The sequence below is a fragment of the Bubalus bubalis genome, chromosome 7 (genome assembly GCF_019923935.1).
Source record: "Bubalus bubalis isolate 160015118507 breed Murrah chromosome 7, NDDB_SH_1, whole genome shotgun sequence".
NCBI classification, from domain to species: Eukaryota; Metazoa; Chordata; class Mammalia; order Artiodactyla; family Bovidae; genus Bubalus; species Bubalus bubalis.
In genome coordinates, this window is record NC_059163.1 from 14,544,458 (window position 1) to 14,567,024 (window position 22,567).

At 48.6% G+C, this 22,567-nt stretch overlaps 1 protein-coding gene across 1 annotated transcript in view; it reads left to right on the forward strand.

The window, feature by feature from the left end:
* The first annotated feature begins 3,434 nt into the window (after positions 1-3,434).
* LOC102391171 (high mobility group protein 20A) overlaps positions 3,435-22,567 on the forward strand; it is a 32,532-nt gene continuing 13,399 nt past the window's right edge. The window contains exons 1-6 of the mRNA XM_006051831.4: positions 3,435-3,688; positions 7,906-8,060; positions 13,579-13,658; positions 14,608-14,731; positions 17,608-17,734; positions 21,004-21,062. Of these exons, the coding sequence (XP_006051893.2) occupies positions 3,661-3,688; positions 7,906-8,060; positions 13,579-13,658; positions 14,608-14,731; positions 17,608-17,734; positions 21,004-21,062 (573 nt within the window). The 5' untranslated portion in view covers positions 3,435-3,660. The remainder of the gene's footprint in view (positions 3,689-7,905; positions 8,061-13,578; positions 13,659-14,607; positions 14,732-17,607; positions 17,735-21,003; positions 21,063-22,567) is intronic.

The following is a 22,567-nucleotide window of genomic DNA, read 5'->3' on the forward strand; positions in this document are numbered from 1 at the left end:
TTTGGGTAACATCCCGAAATCTGGCCTTCAGTTAACTAATTGTATCAAGCGATCTGCTTGATCCACCAATTGAGGTTTTTATTCTTGTGATTATACTTCTTGTTTCAAGTTGCTTTAGTTGTTTTTTTTTCAAATGTTCCTGATCATTTTGTTTGATGTTTGTTCTTTGAACTCTTTTTATTTTGTTTTTATTTCTTTTAAATTTTTATGTTTATACATGATTAATTTTAGTCTGTGATTTAATTGTCCACTCTCAGAAATACTTGAGGATCCTAAATTAATGTTAACTGCAGACTCTCTAAGATCATGACATCCGGTCCCATCACTTCATGGCAAATAGATGGGGAAACAATGGAAACAGCGAGAGACTTTATTTTCCTCGGCTCCAAAATCACTGCAGATGATGACTGCAGCTATGAAATTAAAAGATGCTTGCTCCTTGGAAGAAAAGCTATGACCAACCTAGAGACCATATTAAAAAGCAGAGATGTTACTTTGCCGACAAAGGTCCATCTAGTCAAAGCTATGGTTTTTCCAGTAGTCATGTATGGATGTGAGAGTTGGACCATAAAGCAAGCTGAGTGCCAAAGAATTGATGCTTTCCAACTGTGGTGTTGGAGAAGACACTTGAGGGTCCTTTGGACTGCAAGGAGATCAAACCAGTCAATCCTAAAGGAAATCAGTCCTGAATATTCATTGGAAGGACCAATGGTGAAGCTGAAGCTCCAATACTCTGGCCACCTGATGAGAACTGACTCATTGGAAAGACCCTGCTGCTGGGAAAGATTGAAGGCAGGAGGAGAAGGGGATAACAGAGAACGAGATGGTTGGATGGCATCAGTGACTCAGTGGACATGAGTTTGAGCAAGCTCTGGGAGACTGATAGACAGGGAAGCCTGGCGTGCAGCAATGCATGGGGTCGCAAAGAGACAGACATGACTGAGCTGAACTGAACTGCAGACTCTCACTTATACTGCATACTTTTTTTGTGTCTGGTAATTTTTATTATGAGCTCATATATGGTATACGGTGAAGGGCCCGGACTGGAGATGCCTTTTCTCCAGAAAGCATTTGTATCTGCTTATTTTGTGCTCCAGAGGGTGATGTGTGCTGTGCTAAGTCACTCGGTGGTGTCCGACTCTGCGACCCCACGGACTGTAGCCTTCCAGGCTCATCTGTCCATGGGGTTCTCCAAGCAAGAATACTGGAGTGGATTGCCATGCCCTCCTTCAGGAGTCATCCCCACTCAGGGATCAAACCTGCGTGTCTTACATCTCTTGCATTGTCAGGCGAGTTCTTACCACTAGCGCCACCAAGGGGCAATACTAACTTACAACTATTTTAATTTAGTTTGATGGGTGTTTACCTTGGGGGCAGGGCAAGTTTGAAACTCAGACACACATGGGAGCTGTCCTCCAGCTTTAAATATCAGGAGAGACTATCATTTGTATCATTTGTGGTTTTTCCTCCCAGACGCAGCAGATTTGAGCAGATTCTTTTTTCATTGGTCCACTGTACCAACATGAGTCCCTAAAACTTGAAGTTTATGTTGTAGGTGGTTGTACCCAGTGGAGCTCAGACGTCTGTGTTAATAACCACTCTATCCTGGGCTGATTATTCTTTTTTTGTGTGCGAGACGTGGTTCTTGGGTATTTCTCTGTGGGTTCAGCAGAGCCTTTTGTTATAAATAATCCTCCATCTCAGTACTTTCATCTGGGAGGGTGTTCCAGTTGAGCTGTCTAGCTGAGCATGCTAATGGGATCTCAATGTCTTGTATTATTTTTATTGTTCACTTTATTAATTTAGGTCTATAATCCATCTAGAATTTACTTTTGTATTTGAAATTAGATTGAAGTCCATCCTTTTTATTCTCAGATAGCTAGCCAATTAATAGTATTGATTAATAATTCTATTTTTATGAATTAATTATATTTGTCATAAATTAACCTAACATGTATTCTGGGATTTCATTTTGGTTCTATCTTCTGTTCCACTCGCATATTTAACTATTCCTCTATCAACACTTTACTAATCAGATTCCAGAAGCTTTATGTAGTCTAATGTATGAAAATATAAATCTCATTTGAATGTTCTTCTGTTTCATAGTTTTCTTAGCTAAACACAAGGATTTAAGAGAATATTCTTAACTCAGTTTTGCAAGGAGGGGAATCTCATCCTGCATTTACTGCATTTAATTAGGTTGAATTGAGAAGATGCATGGGGAGGTGGAAGGACCATCACTTGGGGAAGCCACGTTCCCTGTCCAGGACTCAGCTTCCTCCACTGGTGAAAGAAGGACTGGCACTCTGGATTCCTGGACTCCTTTCCTGCTCTGGAGTCCCAGCCCAGGTTGACTCAGCCCTGGGGCTTCCCTGTGGACATGGACAACACCAGCTAAGAGTAGCTATTTATGTCATTAGCTAAGAAATACACACCAGACTTGGTACTCAGCGAGTCTATATACTCTTCACAGCATCTCATTTAATCCTCAAACATCACTGTGATGCTATTAATACTATCTTTATTCTCTATAGGAAGAAACTGAGGAACAGAGAGGTTTAGTGGCTTATTTGTTGAAGCCACTGGTTGGTTAAAAATAAAAATAAGGGAATGGAGTGGGAAGCTGTGCAGAGTATGAAAAGACCAAATTATGTTTTTACACAGTTATTGCTCATTACCCTTGATACATGCAGAGGAAGGACCTCAGAAACAACTAACACATTCGTTGACTGCCTCTGATGTACTTTAGGAATATTAACTCATTGATCCCTACAACCATCCTATATAATGGGCACTCTTTATTATCCCCACATCTCAGATGAAGAGAGTGAGGCCCAGAGAGGTGAAGTAACCAGCCCAAGACCACCCAGCCAGAGGTAGGCTGGTGGACCCACATCCTCCGACTCCAGGGATCGTGCATTCCTATAGGCAACCTCAAAATTACACACAGAGAGTGTGTTCAACTCATGACTGCCTTCAGGTCACCTGCCACGAGCTGGATGGAGACATGTGAATGTGGAAGTGTTGCCACTGAGGAGTGGAGCTCGTGGCCATCTGTAAATGTTTAGAATTATCTGTGAAAGTGTATTTTGATTTTTTTTTTTTTTAACGTAAAGGAGCCACTCCCGTGGATTAACAGGTTGTTGGCTTTGAGGGGCAGGATTCAGGGAGAGGGGGCTGGCTGCTTTTTTTCTAATTACGCCACAGTGCTAATACAGTATGTATTCCTGTGTGACTTGAAAATATTCAAAGACGTATAAATAGGGGCACTTATGTAACTGAGGGGGCGGGTGGAGGGACCCGCAGCAACCAAGGTGGGGGTTCGGTAGCGGGGCGGGGCTGCCCACTCCTCCGCCCCGCCCACTCCCCGCCCAGTCCCTGGCTACTCCGAAACGCCGGAGCCCGGAGCACCCTGCGCAGCTGTAACTCTTGCCCCACGCGCCCGCCCAAGTCCAGGTGGCGCGACGCGGTCCAGGGTGGACAAAGCCCGCACCCCGGGCACTCGCAGCGGCTCAGCGAGTGACGCCTCCAGAGGGCCCGCCTACAGCGCACGGGGCGGGACGGAAACGGAGCCCAGGGCGCGGGGCGGAGCGGCAGGCGCTGGGCGGGTGCACCTGGTGGGCCGAGGCCGGGCGGCGGCGGCCCGGGCGGGCGGGCGACATGCAGCGGGACAGCGGCCAGGCTGCGGGTCAGTGGCTGGACTTGCGGCCCTTCCCCTCGGTCGCGCGCGCCCCGCTCCTTGGGAGTTTGGGGGGTCTTCCCTGGGACGGGGTGGGCGCGTCCCGGTGCAACCCGGCCCCGCGGCGCGGGTGTGGATGCCCGGGGCGGTGCCCAGGGCCTAGCACGTGACTCGGGCCTGCGTCCGGCCGGTCCGCTTCCCGCGCGTCCCTAAGCGCAGGTACCCATCTGTCAGTCCCCTGCCGCCGCCCCCGTCGTCCCCGCGCCGATGACCTCCTCCCCTCACCAGCGCGGCCCCAGAGCCGGTCCGGCGCTGTCTGCGGCCGCCGGTGCTGATGGAGGGGTGATCATCCGGTGACAGCCTGAGATCCCGGCCCCCTGCGCCGTCACCAGCCGCTGCTGGGGCCGGACGCGCGCGCGCGTCAGCGGGCGACTCTGCTCATTAGAGCTGTTGCGTTGTGGCGTTCGGGCAGCTCTCGGCTCAGCGAATCTGTTCTCACCTGTCCCGCGTAAAGACCTGGCGACCTGGGGGCGGGGACTGTGCTCCACAGTGAAAAATAGAGGACATTCGGTGACTCGAACGCGGCCCCACGGGTCCTTACGTAACCAGGATTCGAGCCCAGGTGGTGGGTGTCAAAGCTTTGGCGTCTACAGAGCAAATGTTGACACTGATGCTGGAAAGATCCAGGTCTCAGTCCAGAACCTTCCTTTATGCAGAAAAAGCCCTTTCCTGCCCTTCATGATAAGCCCTGTGATTTGCTCCTGGCTAATGTGTTTCTGTCACCTGCGGGCAGGTGGCATTTGAACTTAAAGTTGAACTTGCAGACTGGATTATCATGTTCCAATAAGGACTTTGAGGACGCTTAGGCTACCAGCAGTTCTTAACGATAACCTGCTTCCTGGGTGCCAGGCACTATAATAACCAGTGCCTCTTAGTAGCCCAGTCCTGCAACTAAGAAAACTTGAGGAACAAGAGACTATGTGGTTAATAGGTGGTTGAGCTGGGTCTGGGATCAAAAGTTCTAGCTGAGGTATAGGTGTGACCACTGTACTGTCCAGCCAGTGAGGAGGCCAAGGTCCCAGGACAAGCACCACTTGTCTCTGGATTGGAGATCTTGAGCAGGTCACAGAACATTCTAGAGCCTCAGTATTAGGCAAAGCAATCACCATTGCAACCACTTTGCCCACTTAGGAGCTGGGACTTAATATGGACCTAGAGCTCCCTGAAGTCTGCATTGTCAGCCACTGCTGTTTCTGCACCTGCTGCCTGTGGCCTGGCACTGTGTCTGGCCCTGGTCTAAATGCCTGTCCACTGAATGGAGCTGTCCCTCCAAATGGGCTCCTTCCTGCTGAGCCTGGATCCTTGGAAGAGTGGGAGGGGAGAGGCGGGGGAGATTTGGGGCTGGCCCAGCAGGATGAGAGCATCTGAAGTCGGGCTGTACTGGACAGGAGAGGATTACTGCTTTGGGGAGATGGCTGGGGAGATGGAAAGAGTAGGCAACCCAAGGTGGCGGGGTCCTATCTGCCCTGCCCTGCTCTGGGCACTTGGGAGAGTCACTGACCTGAACTTCTTTCCCTACCTGTGGGTGTTGCCATGGCAACTAGAGTCATGCTGAAGATTAAATAGGATAACATGCACAAAGGGTCTGATTATCACCCATTTTTATCACCACCTTTTGGAGTCAGTTATATCATTTGGATGGATGTGAGACTAGCTGAGACATTAGGGCCCAGCCTCCTGGAGCTTTGAATACCAGGCTAAGGGGTCTGGACTTCATGCCAAAGTCAGGGGGAGCCATAAAGAGATGTGAGCAGAGAGGGAGGTGGTGGGATTCTCACATGTGGGTCCAATGGCAGGGATCCTCGAGAGGAAGTTGAGTCCTTCACTGCTGATGGGTGTAAAATGGATCCAGCCCTGTAGAGGGGTATGTGACATCCAGAGTCTATCTGAATTAGAAACACATATGCCCTTTGACCCAGCAATCCAGTTTTCTAGAGACCCCACTGCATGCATGAAATGCTATGTGTGCAAGGCCAGGAGGAACATGCATTTCTTACTGGGTCTGCTAACTGCTCTGAGACCCCTCCTCACAGCAGAATTCCAGGCCCCCTTCACCAGAAAATGCAGCAGCTCTAAATGGGCTGGTGTGGGAAGTACTCAAAGACATAGTCAACAAAAGAAGTAAAGTTCAGCGCACCCTCCCGCCATTATGCAGGGTACAGAAGTGTTTGTAAATGCACAGACTAGCTCTGGAAGGGCCCATGAAGAGCCTCCTAATGTGGCCTCCAGGGAGGGGACTGGGCGCTAGAAGCCCAGGGAGGGGTGCTGTCTGCCCTTTACCATAACCCATGGGAGTGCCCCCCTAGTTCTGAGTCATACCCACAAGTTATGATTCAAAACAAAAATACCATTAAAAAAACAAAAATAGTCCTAGTGATGGATTGCAAGACTGGATCAGGCTTGGCCATGTGGATACAAGCCAAGGAAAGTTCCAGAATGCTGGGTTTTGTCATCACTCTTTGCTGTATTTCCCCTTCCCAGGAAGCTGAGAGGGAAGTCAGTGGATACCTTCTTGTCTTTCCTCACCCCCAGACAAGTCAGCATCCAGAACTGTCTGGCAGGGTCTGTTTCCTGCATTGTGGTTGTTAAGTAATACTTACCAGGACAAAGGATGAGATGGTTGGATGGCATCACCGAATCAGTGGACATGAGTTTGAGTAAACTCCAAGAGTTGGTGATAGATAGGGAGGCCTGGCATGCTGCAGTCCATTGGGTCGCAAAGAGTCAGACACAACTGAGCGACTGGACTGAACTGAACTGAACTGAACCGGGATACCACTTCAGAATGGTAACTTGAAAGTTGTTACCTTCCCCTCCCTGTGAGGAAGCACATGGCGTGCAGGTTGAAGGCAGAGGACAGACCTCGGACTGGCAGCCAGGAAGCTTGGGTTCAGTCACACCTGCCTTTCCCACCTGTGTGATTCTAGGCATCTTTCTGGAATCAATCTGCCTCTGGGTACTTCATCTACAGTCACAGCCATAGTCAAGTGTGTGGGGGGGAGGGGGGATCATGCATACATCTAACAGATTTGAGCTATTTGTTGTTCAGTTGCTCAGTCTTGTCTGACTCTTTGTGATCCCATGGACTGCAGCACACCAGGCTTCCCTCTCCTTCACCATCTCCTGGAGCTTGCTCAAACTCATGTTCATTGAGCTGGTGATGCCATCCAACCATCTCGTCCTCTGTCGTCCCCTTCTCCTCCTGCCTTCAATCTCTCCCAGCATCAGAGTCTTTTCTAGTGAGTCGGCTCTTCACATCAGGTGGCCAAAGTATTGGAGCTTCAGCCTCAGATTTGAGCTATCAAGTGTCCCATTCCCCCCTCCCTCCCATCTGTAAAATGGGATCATAATTACCATTCTGTCTCCTTCACAGGAGGTCAGGAGTTTATTTGACTGCAGACAATATCCTCGACATTCTCAGAGGATAGATTTCTGTAAATGCACCGATTTAAAATGTCAGTAAAATAAGTGACATTACTGAGAGCCTACTAAGGACCATGTGCTGCTCTGAGGACTCTGTACGTTTGGGTTTAACCCCCCACCCTCACAATGTAAACTCCAGGGGGACTGTTTGTCAGTTCTACACGGTTGTCTGCCACACCTAGCATGCAGTTGGCATCCTGTAAGTACCTGTGGTGTGAATAGACTTTTCAGCAACTCTGTCAAGTTGGTCTGAAGTTTGCCCTGACTTTGTGAAAAGGAACCCATGGTCCCACAGGGGATTGTGTTGCTGATGGTGTGACGCTAACTCAAGGGACTTGGGGGCTGAGCCAAGAGAAATGACCGTCAACTCAGGTTGTAGGCATTTGCCGTGGATGGAGGAGCCTGGTGGGCTGCAGTCCATGGGGTCTCGAAGAGTCAGACACGACTGAGCGACTTCACTTTCACTTTTCACTTTCATGCATTGGAGAAGGAAATGGCAACCCATTCCAGTGTTCTTGCCTGGAGAATCCCAGAGACGGCGGAGCCTGGTGGGCTGCCGTCTATGCGGTCGCACAGAGTCGGACACAACTGAAGCGACTTAGCAGCAGTAGCAGCAGCAGTGGGCATTTGAAACACAAATGTTCACATCACAGAGTCCCTGTGCTGGACAGACTCTAGGTGGGATGGTGATTTCAATATCTCAGACCTTATGCGGCTGTTTCTTGCTGTTTTAATGCCCACAGAATTCCTTTTCCCACCTCCAAATGGGACGGGCAGCCTACTACCCGGGAGCTCTGTGATCCAGACCTACTGCCGGGACCTGGCATCTCTGCCCACGCAGCACATTAGGCTGACTGACCCGGGGGACCCAAAGGAGCAGGACTTAGAGGAACCAAAGGCAAGTGCGGTCCAGGCCAGGCTTGGAGGGCCTCCCATGCTGCAATGTCGTGGTGTCATAACACAAGTGATAACACCTGCATCTTAAACATGTTCTGTGCTCCAGGTTCTGGGCTGGCGCTCCTGGGCATTATTTTTTCAAACCTTCATGACACTGCGAAGCACAGAGAAGTCAAGGAACTTGCTCAAGGTCACACAGTAATTGGCAGAGCAGGATTTGATCTTAGAGTTTGGCTCCTGAGCCTGACTACTCCAGGAAACTTGGGGTTTGGGTGAAAGTTCTGGGGTGAGGTGAGCAGTTCTTAGCTGGGGGACGACCTAGTCCATTTTCTGTGCGGGAAAGGCAGTTGGTGAGGGCTAGCATAGAGGGCACCGTGGTAGTTAAGTGGTGGCTAAGTGGGAAGAAGGTGGGCTTGGAAGGCAGACAGATGGGTATTGGAAGTGCGGCTCTGCCATCTTCTAGCTGTGATACTTTGCACAAGGTGTGTTAATCTTCAAGACTCAGTTACTTCTTGGTGAAACAGGGATAACATTATTTGTGTGTACTCACAGTCATGTCTGACTCTTTGCAACCCATGGACTGTAACCTGCCCTTCTGTCCATGGGATTCTCCAGGCAAGAACACTGGAGTGGGTTGCCATGCCCTCTTCCAAGGGATCTTCTTGATCCAGGGATTGAACCCATATCTCCTGCATTGCAGGTGGATTCTTTACCCCTGAGCCACTGGGGAAGCCTTATAACATTATCTACTTTAAAGGAATTTCTCAAGACTAAACAAGTATTGTATACTGAAAGGTCTGGTCCATAATAGGTGCACAAAAAACTTATTTTCTTTTTACTTTATTATTGTGAAAGTACAGCGAGACATAACCAGGTCTGCTGAGAAATACCAAAAAGAAGCAGTACTCTGCACCAGTTGGGATTAGGCTCAGCTTCACATAACTAAAAACTCCCCCAGATAATAGTAATTTGGGCTTTCCAGGTAGCTCAGTAGTAAAGAATCCGCCTGCCAGTTCAGGAGATACAAAAGACATGGGTCCGATCTCTGGGTCAGGAAGATCCCCTGGAGAAGTAAATGGCAACCCCACTCCAGTATTTTTGCCTGGAAAATTCTGTGAACAGAAGAGTCTGGTGGGCTACAGTCCATGGGATTGCAGAGGTGGACATGACTGAGGGACTGAGCACACACACACACACACACCCACACACACACCCACAAGCACACCGATACCACAGTCAGAAAAGACCCAGACCCAGACCCACCTCACTGCTCCACCATCCTTAGCATAATGCCTCACCGTCCTTATCATGATGCCTTATGATCCATGGTGGCTGCTTGAGCACTAGCCCTCATGTCTGCATTCCAGCCAGCAGGTAGGAGGAAGAGGTTAAAAAAAAATAGGTTCCTTCCTTGAATGATATGTTTCAGAAGTTCCATACTATACTTCAGTTTACTTTGAATGGACAGAACTTAGTCACATGGCTGCCAGTTGCATGGGAGGCTTTATTCCAGGTGGTCTTGCCCAGCTGAAAATCAAACTTCAATTCCTAATGGAGGAGGCCAGAATAGATACTAGGAAGATGACTGGCAGTGTCTGTCATGCCCCCAGAGAAATGTGCAATGAGCTTAACTCAGGACCTTTCATCTCTTAGAGACAAGGCTTAGTCCCAAATCATGGCATTGATTTGGGAAAGTACTTTCCTTTGCAGAGATCTTCCCCAATGACCTTCTCAACAAGCCAGCTCCACTTGCCAGGTGGAGGGGGACTCAGAAAGGACTAATGACTTTCCTGAGGTAAGAGGTGCAGAAGGTGGTAGAGCAGATTTAGAATGCAAGAGGGCTGACTGTAATAACAATAACAGCTACCCTAACAGCTGGGTGCCTGACCCCACTCATTTAATCTTTGAAGATACTGGGGTAGGAGCTGGTATCTCCACTGCACAGAGGAGGACACCGCTGCACAGAGAGGTTAGGTCATGTGCTCAAGATTTCAGGGCCAGCACACGGAGTCACTGGGACTTGAATCTGGACAGTCTTACTCCTGAATTCATGCTTTCACCACCACCCTCCACTGTGTTTAGAATCATTACCTCTCTGGTTTTAGTCTGCAAACCTGGTTAAAACTGAGATAAGAAACTAGGCAACAGGATGCTGTAATGTCTAATAACCCTCCTTTTAGAAAAACAGAGAAGTATTGGGTTGGCCAAAATGTTTACTTGGGTTTTTCCATAAGAACATAAAAAAAAAAAAACCCCAAATGAATCTTTTGGTCAGCTCAATATTTCTTTTGCAGTGTGTATATTTCAGAAACAAATGAACTAGAATTTTGTTTTAAGCTAGGACCATGATATCTAAAGGTGGGAAGCCAGCCTTTAACAGTGTCTAAACGTGTGATGCAGATAACATCTTGCAATAAACATCTTCAGTATTCAGGTGGGGGTGGGGGATGTTGCATGCCCCTCAACAAAGCTCTGCCCACATGAAAATCACCAGGACTTTTCTGGGCAAGTTGTAAAACCACTGGAGCCAAGATCCTTTTCCTAACTGTGATTATAATCATCAATCGAGCTTTGGTCTGGTTCCCAAATGGTTGACATGATTGTTACATACAGGAAAATGTTCTTCTCCTTGAGACCTGCTCGATTGCCTGGTAGAATCCTGTTCATTGATATGTTCTGGAGTTTTTTCTCCCTTATCGATAAAAAGAACACATACACTGAACACTGCCGTATGCTGAGACGTCCTGGCCCTTTACAAACGTCAGCTCACCTACTGCAGTGCTACCTGTTGTGTCCTTCAGGAGTGCAGAGGTACAGGGGGCTCAGGTTCATGGTGCGTCCGATCCAGGGACTCAGCCCATACCTGTCACTCAAGCCCCCACACTGTGCCTTCTGCTACACCCTGCTGACTCCCAGTGGACATTTTCTTTGTAAAAGAAAATTTGGTATATATAACCAAATATCAAAAATTCCCTGTTGCAATCTGAACACGAAAGGTCCGTGCTGGTCAAGAATCCTACTGAGATGGATTTTATTTCCCCCTTGAATTTTGCCCATCCATTGATCTTCTGCATGCCTGCTGATTGCACTTTTTTGCAATGTCTTTCCTTGCTCAGCCATGTTCTACTTCTGCTTTTCCTTTTAAACTAACATACTCAAGTGTGTGGGAAATGTTCTCCATGTAGTAACACCCAGTGCTAATGATCAGCTCACTGTGGACGTGGCTCTATTTAGGGCAGAGTCAATTTGGTTTAAATCCTGTGTGAGAAATTCAGCGAGAACAAAAAAGCTTCAGAGAAAAACATCCCCGCAGCCTTTCCAAGTGTCTTTGTCTCTGTAACTATGGTTTCTGGACAAACGCAGAAAACGCTCAGGAAGGATTTTCTTTGAATAAAGAAGCTGAAACAAAGGGCCAAGGATGGCAGTAAAATGATAAGCACTTTTATTTTGATTTCTGATTTATAAAACTAGAATACAGAGAAATAACAATAAATATATGAAAGTGTTTCCTCCAGTTAAAAACAAGCAACTTTCCCTGTGTGCTTCAGCAGAGGAGCTGAGCAGGCAGACAGGAGGAGACCACTGTGATGCAGGGCACAGGTGACCTGGTCTACCTCCCATGTGACTCCAGGCAGCTGTGGGGTGTCCCTCAGAAGGCACAGCTCTAACAGAAGCCACAGTGTGCTCTGACTCTCAGCCTGGCCATTCGGTGGCCAAGTCACGTGATCTATCTGAGTGTCTTGCTGTGTTGTGGGGTGATTAAATGAGTTCCTTTGAGCAGGGAATGTGAGACTCAAATTCAGGAACATGTGTGTTGGAAAGTTCTTGGTGAACCGGACTGTAGCGATGGTTTCAGCTTTTATTACCAGAAATCAGAGCTGACCACAGGACCCAGGAGCTCTCCAGGGTCCTGAAAGGCTTGTCATTCCCTGTCTGACTCTGGGAATCAATCACATGGGAGTGGGCAAAGAAAGAGAGTCATTTATTGTGCACCTGCTGCATGCCTGGTGCCTTGCTAGGTGCTCTGCAGAATTCTCTCTCTAACACATGTGGTTACTAGCCTGCCTGTTTGCCTTTGCATGGCCTGAGCTCTGTGTTCTTGTTCCTTAAGTCCCCAGTGCCAGGCGCTGCCCTGACCTCTGTCCTGAGGCCCCCAGCACATGTGGCCTGGCTGTGATGGTATCAGATCCTCTCCCAGCCAGCCTGCTGGGCCGCTGACCAGCCGTGTATCTCCTGGCCTTGGGAAAGCTGAAATGGGAATGTCTTGGAGGGAGTTTTGAAAACTGGAAAACTAGAAAGCTGAAACAGCTGAACCAGAGGTTTTTAGGCCACATTTGGATTATTTGCCACCATTTTTGGCACCTGTGTGTGTTTGGTTTAGGAAAAATTTGAAACTGAGCCCTGAATGCAAGGATGTTCAGGCTATCATTCTGTAACCCTTAGTCCCTGAAATGAGTTGTTGCCATTATTTATATGCCCCAGACCTCCTCCATTAGACTGAGCCACTTGAGGGCCAAGCCTGCATCTTATTCAGCCCTCTAGCCTCTGAGAATGGCCCAGGATCCCAGTGGCAGCAAGGGTGCAGGCACCATTGATGAACCAAGAAACACACTCAACAGAAGAGAGAGCTGCAGCTTGGGTCTCCCTCCTGAGAACTGGCTGCCACAGGAGGGGGTCTGCATGCGACCATGGCAGCCTGCATTTAGAGAGCACCTACTGCTTGCCTGGCTCTGTTGTAAGAACCACATGATTGTTTCCACATTTAATCATCATTACAACCCACAAGGTTCAGGCTATTATGATTCCGATTTTACAAGTGGGGAAACAGAGTCCCAGGGATGTTACTAATTTGCCTGCGGTCACATGACAGAGAAGTGGCTGAGCTGAGATGGGAACCTAGGCTGAGCTAGTCAAGCTCAGAGGTTAACGCCCTGCCTCCAGGACCAAGGCCTGGCCCCATCCCCACCCCCTCACCTTGAACCTAGTCACCCAAATCTCATGTTGCTTTCTTGTTTGTGCCCAGTCATATGGCCATATGTTTCCTGGTGATTGGGCTTCCCTGGTGGCTCAGATGGTAAAGAATCTGCCTGCAATGTGGGAGACCTGGATTCGATCCCTGGGTTGGAAAGATCCCCCGAAAGAGGGCATGGCAACCCACTCCAGTATTCTTGCCTGGAGAATGCCCATGGGCAGAGGAGCCTGGTGGGTCTATGGGGTCGCAAGGAGTTGGGCACCACCGAGCGACCAAGCACATATGGTCATAACACGATGGGAGGGAACATCCCTGGCTCTAGCACCTGCTGGGGACATCCAGGCAGTGATTGCATTCCTCCAAGCCTTGGTTCCCTCATCTTTAGGACATGACCATCTCTACTCTGCAGAGCTGCCGGGAGGTCAGAGGTCATGTGAGTAGAGTGTGGCGAGGACTCTTTAGTGTGTTGCCGTATTATGTACTGTGACTCAAGTATGGTCAATCATTGTTGACAATCCTGAGGTCTTCCTGCGTATTACTCTTTCAGAAAAGGAAAGGAGGCTGGCCTAAAGGCAAGAAAAGGAAACCCCCGAGGGATCTTGCTGTTCCCCGTGCTCCTACGACAGGGTAAGATGTACTATGTGCCAAGCCTGGATGGCCTCTGTCCCATCTCAGCCTTTATCTGTTCTTCAGGACCCTTGATTGTTACAGAGTCTCACACCACAGGGAGTGAGAGAGGGTTGTTTAGTTCTTTAAGCTGGAATAAGGTTGTGATACTCAAAGGAGAGCTGGGCTTGAGTCACAGACAGGAAAGTGGGTGGCCGTGGGGCCAGTGTGTCTGGTTTCCCTTCCAGGCTTGTCATACCTGGGGCTCCATGGCCTTGGATGATCTAGTGAACCTTCATCAAGGCTCAAAATGCAACCCCTGAGGGCTCTGAGACCTGTGCCTCATCCCCTGGCATCTTGGGCTGCAGAAAAGAGGCCCCAGGCCAGTCACTTCCCGCTGCTCTGAAGGTCACCTGACTCTTCTGGAAGCTTGAGTGCTTTTCTCTTTATCCTCAAGGTTCACACGTTTCAAAGGGTGAAGGTCTTTTCTCAGTTTTCCCATAACTCCAGTGCACATGGCCTTTGGTCCAAAGACTGGTTTGTCTCACTCCAACATCTGCAGACTTTCTCCCTGTGCCTTGACACAGATCCCTCATCAGGAGGGTGGGAGGGCTTGTACCTGGAGCATTTGAGGCACAGAACCACCCCATGAACAGGTGTATTATGTCCATAACACAGAGGGGGAAACCGAGGCTCAAGTAGGCTTGAGCAAGTTGCCCACCCAGTCTTCATGCCCCTCCTGTGGGAGGGGGCGAAATCCCTCTTAAGTCTTCCATCAGTCTCTGGATAAGCCAGCCATTCATGTATTTCTCCACCTTTAAATAACCCCCATTTCACCAGTTTGATTGAAAAATACAGGCAAACTCATGACTGTTGGTTTTCATGAAACCCTGAAAGCGGGAGTGGCTGCGGCAGGCCTCCCCTCCAGCAGCAGCTCAGCACTGTTGTGTGTATTCCATTCCCGGCGCAGTTACACGATATTCCTGAACGAACAGAGGAGCCAGCTGAGGGCCCAGCACCCCAGTCTGCCTTTCCCGGAAATCACGAAGATGCTGGCCGCTCAGTGGGCTCACCTGCCACAAGAGAAAAAGCAAGTAAGTCTTCTTCTGCGTGGAGTGAACAGAGAACGGGGTCTGGCTGTCTGCAGCCTTGATTAGGGGCTGCTCCCCCCGGGCCATCTTTTCATACTGGAGCCAGAGGGAATGTTCCAGAAGACAGGCACAAGGTGCCTCCCACCTCACCCCTTAAAAGCAATCACTGGTCTCTGCGGCTTTGGCATCCACGATCTCCCAAACTGTCAGGCAGAATGCTGAATCCATGAAAAATGGCAAAATTGTCCAATAAGTTTAGGAAATCCTGGAGCAGACCAAGGGAAATAGATTTTTTTTCCCTCTACGGGGCTTTTTCTGGAGCCTTTTGCTATAATTTGATTCACTTAAAATAGTTCAGATGAAGACCATGCTCTCCTGGAATGAGGTGTGAAGGGCGAGATGGAGCACAGCACTCTAGGGCACAAGAATCTCTGCCACCTCTCGTGAAAGGCTTTCTCAGAGTAATCCACCATGGAACCCCTTATGCACAGAGCTCCTGTTAACCTCCTGTGGAAGTATGTTCTGGGGTCACAGAAGAAGCAGCACTAAGTTAGAGGACAGTCATGCTTTTATCACGGCATTTATGTCCAATGTCAACTTCTGCCACCTCGTCCCCCGCTACATTCCAGCCACCCTGATCAAGCCATGCCTGCTGTGGCGTCACCTCCTACAAGAAGCCCTCCCAAACTCTTTCTAAGTATGTCTGACCTCAAAGCCCCCGTACTCTTCCCAGAAAAGCCTGCTGCCTCCAAAGTGTCATTTCTTTGCGTCAAATGCAAAAACTCTGAGATGAGCTTCTTTAACCCCTGCACTTCCAACTTTTTTTTGCCATAGAAAACCTTTGGTTCAAATGAACTATTACAGAGAAATCCTAATTTGAGAGCATGGTGTCAGTTAATAGAGTCCCTCCCTTTGCTACTCAGATCTGTGACCACTCAGGAAGTAGATCCACTAGCCAGTCAGACAAGTGGACAAACCCTGGTCATCACAGTCAGGGCAGGCCCCTGACTCTGGCCAAGAGCAGCCTGGGACCCTCGCTGTCTGTCTCCATCAGGTCTCAGGGGAGGAGACAGGAGGGGCCTCACGGAGCATCTCTGGTTCTGGCTCCCAATTTACCCTTCGATAAGCCCCTCCTTCCACATGGAGGGGAGGGTGATCCTGGAGAGGCCAGCAGGATTAAGCTCCCCCCTTACAGAAGGAAACATCAGGAGTGGGGAAGAAATGTTCCCACCACACACCCTTGCTAACGTGTAAAAGAGATCAGAGCAAAATTACGGTGACTAAGTTGGGTGAAGATGATTAGGGTTAGTCCCCACCTGTCACAGTGGCTTAGGCTGCCAACATTCCAGTCTGAGCAACTGAGACAAAAATGACAATTGTGTTTGGAATAAGCATGGTGATTACAAAGCACAGGACAGCTCTTATGGGTCAGGGAGAGGCAGAACCTCTGATCCAAGATTTTAGGGAGTCTCTGAGCTACTTTCACGATTTCAGAAATCCTTCCCTCTCTCCCTACCCCAGCTGCTGTGTCTGGAGCGCCTCCAAGTCATAGTTTCAAAAGCCCTGCTACAGCATTGTCAGCTGTCTCCTTGGTAGAGTCAAGTCCCTGCAGGAATGGGACAGAGGCCATGCACCACGTGTCTAGTGGAAAGAGGCTCCAGAAGCCCAGGGAAAGAGGCCATGCTCAGCTCCATACTTTGTTAGGACCAGTTCAACACGTGCATGCTAAGTCACTTCAGTCATGCCCAGCTCTTTGCGACCCTATAGACCATAGCCTCCCAGGCTCTTCTGTGCATGGGGTTCCCCAGACAAGAATATTGGAGTGGGTTGCCATGCCCTCCCCGAAGGGATCTTCCTGACCCAGGGATTGAACCCACATCTCTTACATCTCCTGCACTGGCAGGTGGGTTCTTTACCACGAGTGCCACCTGGGAAGCCCCCAGTTCAACACATCAGTGCTTTAAAAGTTTTTTGCTTAACATGATAATTTATTTCAAATTACCAGGTGCATAAAATAGTCACTGTGAATAATAACTACTTGACAAGCATTCTTAGAGCGAATTTTGGCTATACACACACACACACACACACACACACCAGTCCCTGGGTTACACCAGTTGGTGCCAGCCTCTGTGACTGAAGGTGAGTCCAAGTCCCTGCTTTCAAGGAGTTCATAGTGTAGGGGGTCGGGACCCCCAAAGTGGACACATACAATCCAGTATGAGGAGTGCCTGGGACAGAGGTTTCTACCAGGTCCGGGGGGTGGTATCCAGGAGGCATCTAATCCAATGTGGGGGTGCCCGAGCCAACCTGGGGGCATCAGAGAGATTCTCCAGGAGGTGAATGTTCTGTGATAGATCTTGAAGGATAAGTAAGATTTGGCCAGGGGAGGAAAGCTGAAACAAGTGTTCCAAATGGAGGGAAAACAATAGCAGATGAGGTAGCCTGGGGCTGGATCTGATTCATCTCTTTATCACCTGTTATGCTTCCAGCACCCTGCATAAAGTTAAGCACTGATGTCTTAAGCACTGCCATAATTGAATAGAAGTGGAAGGTCCCAGAGTTGGGGTGGGGGCCACTGATAGTGCTACCCTCCTCTGCAGTCATCAGACCACACCTGGCAGTTGTGGAGAAAGCCAGAGGGAGGCAGGTTCTAGTTGATTGGAAGGAAGACCTTCCCTATGGTCTGCATCATTTGAACAATGAATGAACTTGCTGTTAGGTAGTGAGGTTTCCATCCCTGTAGGTATGCAAGTAGAAGATGAGCAATAGCTTCTTGGTAGCATCCTAGAGAGACTGAGGCAAGTTAGACAAGGGGACCCCACCAGCCCCCTCCAGATGAGGGGAGTCTCACAGGATCTCTGTGCCCCTTCTTCCAGAGGTACGTTTTTGAGGCGGATGAAGACAAGCAGCGCTACATCCGCGAGCTGCAGGCCTACCAGAACTCTGAGGCTTACCGAGCCTTCCTGCGGAGGCGGGCAGCGCACAGGGTGCAGGCGCGGTGCGGTGAGTGAGCCTGGCCGGGGTGGGCTGCAGCTGCTGTCTCCCAGGCTTGGGGCTATGCGATGCTCTACAGCAGATGGAGGGTTTGGAGAGCTCTCTTTTAGTCCTAGCCTCTATCAACATTCACATCTTTATGTATTTGGGGTATTAACTCCTTGTGAGATGTACGGTTTGCAGGTGTCTTCTCCCATTTCGGTGGCTGCCTTTTCATTGTAGTTTGCAGCGCAGAAGCTTTTTAGTTTGATATAGTCCTACTTGTTTATTTTTTGGTTTTGTCACTGAGCTTTTGGTGTGCTATCCAAAAACACCGCTGCCAAGACTGGTGTCTGGGAGCTTTTTCCTGATGTTTTCTGCTAGGAGTATTTTTCAGTTTCAGTCTTTAATCCATTTCAAGTTCATTTTTGTGTGTGGTGTAAGATGTGTCCAATTTCATTCTTTTGCATGTGGTTATCCAGTTTTCCCAACTGGATTTTCCCAATAATTTATTGAAGAGACTGTCCTTTCTCCATTGTGTATTGGATTTGCTGAGAGTAGATCATAAGTACCCACTCAGGAGACACACGTTTGACCCCTGGATCAGGAAGATCCCCTGGAGGAGGAAATGGCCACCCACTCCAGTATTCTTGCCTGGAGAATTCCATGGACAGAGGAGCCTGGTGGGCTACAGTCCATGGGGTCACAAAAGAGACTTGACTTAGTGATTAAACAACAAGATCACAAGTGCTCTCACCACAGATACAGAAAAGAAGACTATGTAAAATGAAGGATGTGTTAATTAACTTGATTGTGGTAAGGTATACTATAGCCAGTCATCTGCTTTGAACACTTGAAGTATACACATTTTTTAATTTGTCAATTATACCTGAGCAAAACTGGAGGAGCAGAAGGAGCCACGCCCCTACACAAAGCAGCTGGCGTAATCCCTTTGTGGCTCTTTTTTTTGGGGTTTGAGACACCTTGTACCTGATTACGGAGGAGGTACCCCCTCCCTCCCCCTCCTGGGGAATGTCAGAGTGGAGCTGGGCCACCGATTCCATTTTAATCCTTAGAAGGAGAAAAGGAACTGACAGTTATGGAACTCAGTTATGCAAAGTGCCCTGGATCACCCCAAAGCCTTTTAAAATGCAGGTTCTGACCCAGCAGGTCTGGGGTCTGCATTTCCAACACACCCCTGATTCAGTCCATGCTGCTGGTGTAGGGACTCCGCCTTGCCCAGCCTGAGTCATGCCTGATGTGCCAGGAAGTTAAGACACGAAACATCCCTAAACCGGTGCACACAAGAAGGGCAACAATGGCGGATAAAGACCTCAAGTCGCCCCTACCCGCCTTGCTGAAGTGTGTCCCATGCGCCCTCTAGAGGCTCCTGATGGGACTGCACCCTGTTGACTGCTGGCTTCTGCTCAGCGAGCGCCAGCTCCACCTCACCCCTGCACTAGTGGTTTTCCCCTCTCCCTTGACCCACTTCCCCTCTCCTCTACCAGCATTTCCTGGGATCACTGTGCAAAAAAAAAAAATGCTTGCAACAAAATCCTTGTAGTGTCCCTCTGGGGGCTGCAGGCTTAAGGCAGAGACAGGAACTCCACCCTACTTGTGGCATGTTCCCCACCAAGGGGCACATGACCTAGAACAGCACTGGGCATTCTCACCAGGGCTCATCACTGTCCATCCTAAGTGTTCTTCCTGCATTCCCCATGCTGGGGCTGACCAGCATCCCAACAGAGCCCATCAGTTCTCCACTTTGCTGCTTCTCTTTCCCACCTGAGCCTGGCAGAGAACTGTCTCCATAGTGATCAGGTGTCGGCTCAGTGGGCCAAATGCCTGGGGTCAAATCCTGGCTCTGTCACCTTGCACAAATCATTAAAACATTCAGGGCCTCAGTTTCCTCATATGGAAAGTGGGGCTTTAATAGGACCTCCCTGCATTGGGTCAGACACGACTGAAGCGACTTAGCAGCAGCAGCAGCATTGGGTCTGGTGCTGATCGAGCAAGTTAAACCATAGGAGCTTGGAACTCAGTGCCCTGGCATATAGCGAGTTCAGCAAATATTCATACCTTGTACCCTTAGTTCTGGGGCATGAGCCCCTCACCAAAGCTTCATCCAGATCAGGGATCTGTGAACTTCGTAAAGGACTACATAGTAAATGCTTTACTCTTTATGGGTACCGTGGTCTCTGTTGCAACCACTGAACTCGATGGTTGTAGCAGGAAAGCAACCATAGACAATATGTTAACAAATGGGTGAGACTGTGTGCCAATAAAACTTTATTTATAAAAACAACCAGAGGGATGGGTTGGTCCACAGACAGTTCCACTCTGGTCCATTGTACTTCTTGGGTTTCCACTTAATATTTGTTTTCAGTGAAGTGCCTCCAGATAAAAATAATCCTCTGAAAACTACTGGTCTAGCTTATAATTGGCATTAACAAAGTGGAGTGTCAGATGGTTCCGAGGGAGTTGTGAGGCCTCTGGTCCTCATGTGCAAAGTTAAGCAGATCATGCCCTGAGACCTCTGGCTAAGGGTCCCCAGAGAGCAGTTGTAATTTTCTGTTCATGTATTTCTCCCTAAAAATGCCATTTGTCAGACTTAGCCGAGAACACCTCATCTTGTTTAATTCTTCAGCCATGTTGGTCTCCTATTGCCTTCTTATTTTTGTGATTATTTGTAGATTGTCATCACACGACAAGTTGCCATATTACAAGGAAAGGCTAGTCCAAGAGAACTTGGCTTTTAAACAAGATGTATTTCTGCCTAATTGAAAACAGTAAATTTAAAAGTTTACTATATAAATATAATCATAATGAATATTTTTTAAAAGACCACCTAGATTCTGCCATGCTAATAAAAACTGAATTGTTTATATTTTTCCTTGTTTCTCTCTAATCTTCATTTCATACCTGGCTAGATGTTTATTATAAATTGAAGTCAGAGGTATCTGGTGTTTCTTCTTGGTTTATAATAAGGGATTTTAAGACCTCTTTTAAAAAAATGTATGCATTTTCCCTGAGGTTTTTAATTAATTGATTTTTAATTGAAGGATAATTGCTTTACAATATTGTATTGGTTTCTGCCATATATCAACATGAATCAGCCAGAAATTGAGCAACTGAAGTCAAGAACTGATCCTCCAGCAGGAAACATGGAGACCTCTTAGGATAAGTGTTTTCATCCTCAGAAGGCACCTCTGACCCTTGAATTGATTCTCTCCTGACACGGCTGAGGCCTTTTCTGACACAGGTGCTTTGTAAAATGATGCTGTTTGTTTGTCTATCAGGAACAGGTGCACCAGGATATGAATTTGAGAGCAAGGGCCTTGACTTCTCAGCAGTGGATGTAAGTACTGGGGGACTGTGGTTTTAAACTAATCAGCCTCATTTGGTGTGGGCACCTGAGAAATGGTGCCTCCCAAAGGATAGCTGAATTCTAATCCCTGGGGCCTGTGAATGTTACCTTATATAGCAAAAACCAGGGAAGTCCTTGAAGTTGTGATTAAGTTAAGGATCTTAAGAGAGGGGCATTAGGCAGAAGATAAGATGGATAGATAGCATCACTGACTCCATGGACATGAATTTGAGCAAACTCTGGAAGATAATGAAGGACAGGGAAGCCTGGCATGCCGCAGTGCATGGGGTCGCAAAGGGTAGGACATGACTTAGCGACTGAAAAACAATTATGTAATCATAAGTGTCCTTACAAGAAGGAGATGAAGGGAGATTTGACACCAAAGAGGAGGAGGCCACGTGACCACTGGCAGAGATTGGAGTGATGTGGCCCCAAGGTAAGGAAGGCATCAGCCACCCCAAGAGGCTGGAAGAGGTAAGAACAGCTTCTCCCAGAACCTCCAGAGGGAACTAGGCCCTGCCCACATCATAATGTTGGACCAGTCAGGTTGATTTCAGGCTGCTGGCCTCTGAAACTGTGAGAGAGTAAACTTACGTTATTCTAAGCCACTCATTTGGTGGTACTTGGTTATGGCAGCCCAGGAAATGAAACATCTGGGCACAGGGGTTCATGCATTGCTGGAGCATGCCTCACACATCAGCCCCTTATGGAGGCCTTTTTTTGTGGGTTCCTTGGGCAAGTATGTATGAAGTCCAGCTCAGTGGGAGGCGGGGCACCAGACTCAGGTTGCAGAAGTGGGTGAAGTGAACCCACCCCATGGCTCCTGTCCAGGGCGAACTGGCAAGTGTGCAACCCATGACACTAGGCTCTGCTGTGATAGAGATGCATGCACAGTGAGAGGGACCCCACCCGAGGCTGTCCGGGCCAGTCTCAGGGCAGGTGGTTCTGCGATGATGCTCATGAAGAAGAAATGGGAAATTCCCGGAGCAAATGCTGGCCAGATGGAAAAGAAGCAAAGAGGGAGCTCTAGGCTAGGGAACAGGACATGCAAAGGCCTGGGGATGGGAAGCAGCACAGGGTGTGTGGGGACCATGAACAGTTCTGGATGCCTGGAGCAGACATGTGCGTATAGGGTCAAGGACAGGGTGGTGGGGACCTGGGTTGTCAGATGTCCAAGCTAAGTTGTAATTCATAGGCGCTTCCTCTTTGAGTTTTGAGTAAAGATGAAATAGATATTTAACAAATGAAGAACACCTGAAAGTAAATCTTAGGGGCCAGACAGATGCATTTATGGGGCTTCCCAGGTAGGGCCGTGGTAAAGAACCCGCCTGCCAATGCAGAAGACGCAAGAGAGGTGGGTTCCATCCCTGGGTCAGGAAGATCCCCTGGAGTAGAAACTGGCAACCCACTCCAGTATTCTTGCCTGGAAAATTCCCTGGACAGGGGAGCCTGGTGGGCTACAGTCCATAGCATCACAGAGTCAGACATGACTGAGC